The sequence below is a fragment of the Lactuca serriola genome, chromosome 9 (assembly GCF_051521515.1).
Source record: "Lactuca serriola cultivar US96UC23 chromosome 9, Lser_US96UC23_V15, whole genome shotgun sequence".
Lineage (NCBI taxonomy): Eukaryota > Viridiplantae > Streptophyta > Magnoliopsida > Asterales > Asteraceae > Lactuca > Lactuca serriola.
The window spans coordinates 150,064,009-150,067,232 of record NC_136416.1 but is presented as its reverse complement, the minus strand read 5'-3'; the positions used below and the strand labels follow the sequence as shown (position 1 = coordinate 150,067,232).

Sequence of the window (3,224 nt, the reverse complement as noted above, 5' to 3'; positions counted from 1 at the left end):
CCCTTGCTTTTATACCTGGGTCAACACCCGATCCAATACCCATGGATAGTAAACCCAAACTACTTTAAGTCCAAGCCCAATACTCCAATTAATTAAAAACAATACATTTTGAAGACTAGAAAAATAATAAAAATAAAATAAAATAAACATAAAGTAAAATAAAAATATAAAAAATATAAAATAAACTAATTTTTTTAATTTTTGATTTTTGGAAAAATAAAATAAAATAAAATTAAAAATAAAAGTAAAAATAAAATAAAACGAATTACCATAAATTTCTCCTCCTCTAATGCTAATATAATTTTTGTGATATTGAGATCAGAGTTTTTAGATAGCTTCAATCCGTTTATCGGTACCTCCTCCTTCATGAGTAGATTTGGTCAATCGCCGGTATTGTGGTCCATTTAAGCACGAAAGACTGTGACAGATTTAGGACATAGTACAAATGACAAGACATTGTGACCTTACGTTCCTAGACATAATTCCTAAGAACCATTCATTTGACCACGACCAAGGATAATATTGTCCACCTAAATTAAGCAGCGAGATCTACAGACAACCTATTAATTGTTCAATTTTAGATGTACCAGAACATGTTTACCGCTTCTTGATATACCCCAATAATCAGGGACTTCCAAAATACTCTTTACTTTAGATGAGCAGAAAATTATTATGGGAGAAGTCAGATTTAGAATGCATATGTTGTACACCCAGGTTGGATCTCTTCCAATCTTGCAGAGGGTGAAACATATGACTAACCAGATTTAGAGGGATTGAGAAGTAGAATGGTGCATATGTTTTGTACCAGGTCGGATGTGTTTCAATCACGCAGACGAGACAACATATGGATAACATACAGGAAGAATTGCATAGATAGGAGATGCAGAGAGATAGAATTACATATGTTTCAGTCTAGGTCGGATGTATTTCAATCACGCAGAGGAGGCAACATATGACTAACAGAAAGAAAGCAAGAAAATAACCTTCTACATACCTAATTTATTGGAATTCCCCGATCACCCCGTCAATACCAGAATTAAGGACAGAGTCCATACATTGAGGAAAAGTTAAAGCACGGTTCTAGATATAGATTATTTAGTGTAATCCGCAGATTCCCATGTATATCTCCCTGCTCAACCTACCCAAGCGTCATATTGTCAGGCTAAACAGAACTATCTATGTCAAGATTTGTCAAGTCTCTAGATTCCTTAAGTTCATCTATGCCTAGTCAAGTCCAATTAAACCTTTCGTGCCTACCAGCGCATTGAGCACAGAGCCTAGACAATTCAACTTTGGTAACTTACACAGATTCAAATTGCCTATTATCACATATTGATATCACTTCCCATCACATCACATGCAGACCAGCTAGTTTTAGATTTTTTAATTTTTATGATTTTTATATTTTTGAATTTTATGATTTTTGTTTTGTTTTTATTTCTCCCTGTGAATTTATGTATAGGAGAGAATGGAAATTAAATGCGCAAATTTAAACTATCCTAAAACAAAAATCAGTCTTCAAAATGGATCATTTTCAAAAAGCCCACAAGCACATCGAATCGAGCTTTGTTAAACGGTTTTGTGAACAAATCCGCCACATTGTTATTATTGTGGATCTGCTCTAACCGAATGAGCGAATGCTCAAAACAATCTCTGATAAAATGCACTTTGATATCGATATGCTTGGTTTTTGAATGCTGGACTAGATTTTTAGCAATTTGAATTGCAACATCGTTATCATAAAAGATGGGAGTTTGTATAAAATTCAAACCTCAGTCCATTAATTGATGTTGAATCCATATGACTTGAGAACAACAAGCAGAAGAAACAACATATCCCGCCTCCGCCGTTGACGTAGACACCATTTGTTGTTTCTTACACTGCCAGGACACCAGTCGGTCACCATGAAATTGACAGCCCCAGAAGTTGATTTCATGTCAAGTTCACACCCTTCATAATTGCTATCAGCGAAAGCATGTAAATCAAAATCAAAATTTTTCGGGTACCAAAGACCCAATTTTGAACTACCTTTGAGATACCAAAAAATTCTTTTGACTGCAATTAAATGGGAGAGTTTAGGATTAGCCTGATATCTAGCATATTGACAAACTGCGAACATGATGTCTGACCTGCTCCCAGTCAGATACATCAGGGATCCGATCATCGATCTGTATTCGGTATGATCTACGAATTCGCCTTCAAGATCTGGAGTCAACAGGGGTCGTTCGGCCATCAGCGTCAAGGCAGGTTTGGCATCCTTAAACTCGTACTTCTCAAGCATATCATTTACATATTTGCCTTGGTGGAGCGGGATTCAGGTTGAACATTGATGTACTTGCAAACCCAGAAACATCGTCATCTCCCCTAGTGAACTCATCACGAACCGCTTCTTCATCATAGTCTCGAACTCCTTACAAAGATGTTGGCTTTGCAACCCAAAGATGATGTCGTCAACATATATCTGAACGAGAATGAGATCGACATCCACATGCTTTATAAAGAGCTTCTGATCGATCGTGTCTCTGGTGTAACCATGCTCGAGCAAATGATCTGTTAGGGTAGCGTACCAAGCTCGAGGAGCATGATGCAACCCATACAGAGCCTTGTCCAATTTGTACACATGATTCGGAAACTTTGAGTTGACAAAACCGAGAGGCTGATCAACGTAAATCTCCTCTTTCACGGCTCTATAAAGAAAGGCAGTCTTAACATCCATCCTAAAGACAGTAAACCCCATGTAGGAAGCATACGCCAAGAAGATATGAATAGCTTCAAGGCACGCTATAGGAGCATACACCTCAATGTAGTCAAGTCCTTCGATTTGCCGAAACCCACAAACAACCAAATGTGCTTTGTTACGTACAATGAACCCTGAATCATCTTGTTTGTTTCTGTAGACCCACCGCATGTCAAGAGACTTCTTTCCCTTTGGCAACTCGACCAACTGCCAGAACCCTAGTGTCTCAAACTGATGTAACTCCTCATGTATTGCATCAACCCAGCTAGGTTCATTCAATGCCATTTGGACGTTCTTTGGCTCAATCTGGGAGATAATGCAAGAGTAGAGACATGTGTTGACGTCTCTACTCTGACTCCTCGTTTTGACACCCTCTCCCAGTGGCCCAATGGCATTCTCGTTCGAATGATCGCGTTGAAGTCACTTGGGTATCTCATGGCTGATATCATTGAGCGAGACAGGAAGGGTTGCTGATGTTTATTAATCC

At 38.2% G+C, this 3,224-nt stretch overlaps 1 protein-coding gene across 1 annotated transcript; it reads right to left on the bottom strand.

The window, feature by feature from the left end:
- Positions 1-1,780: 1,780 nt before the first annotated feature.
- Positions 1,781-2,233, bottom strand: LOC145076158 (putative mitochondrial protein AtMg00240). Its single transcript, XM_079022132.1, has one exon. It carries the CDS (start codon positions 2,231-2,233, stop codon positions 1,781-1,783), a length of 453 nt encoding a protein of 150 aa, XP_078878258.1.
- Between the last annotated feature and the right edge of the window lie 991 nt (positions 2,234-3,224).

Bases quoted from the DNA above. Each gene is read 5' to 3' on its own strand.
- LOC145076158 (XM_079022132.1), bottom strand. From the start codon at position 2,233: ATGGCCGAACGACCCCTGTTGACTCCAGATCTTGAAGGCGAATTCGTA.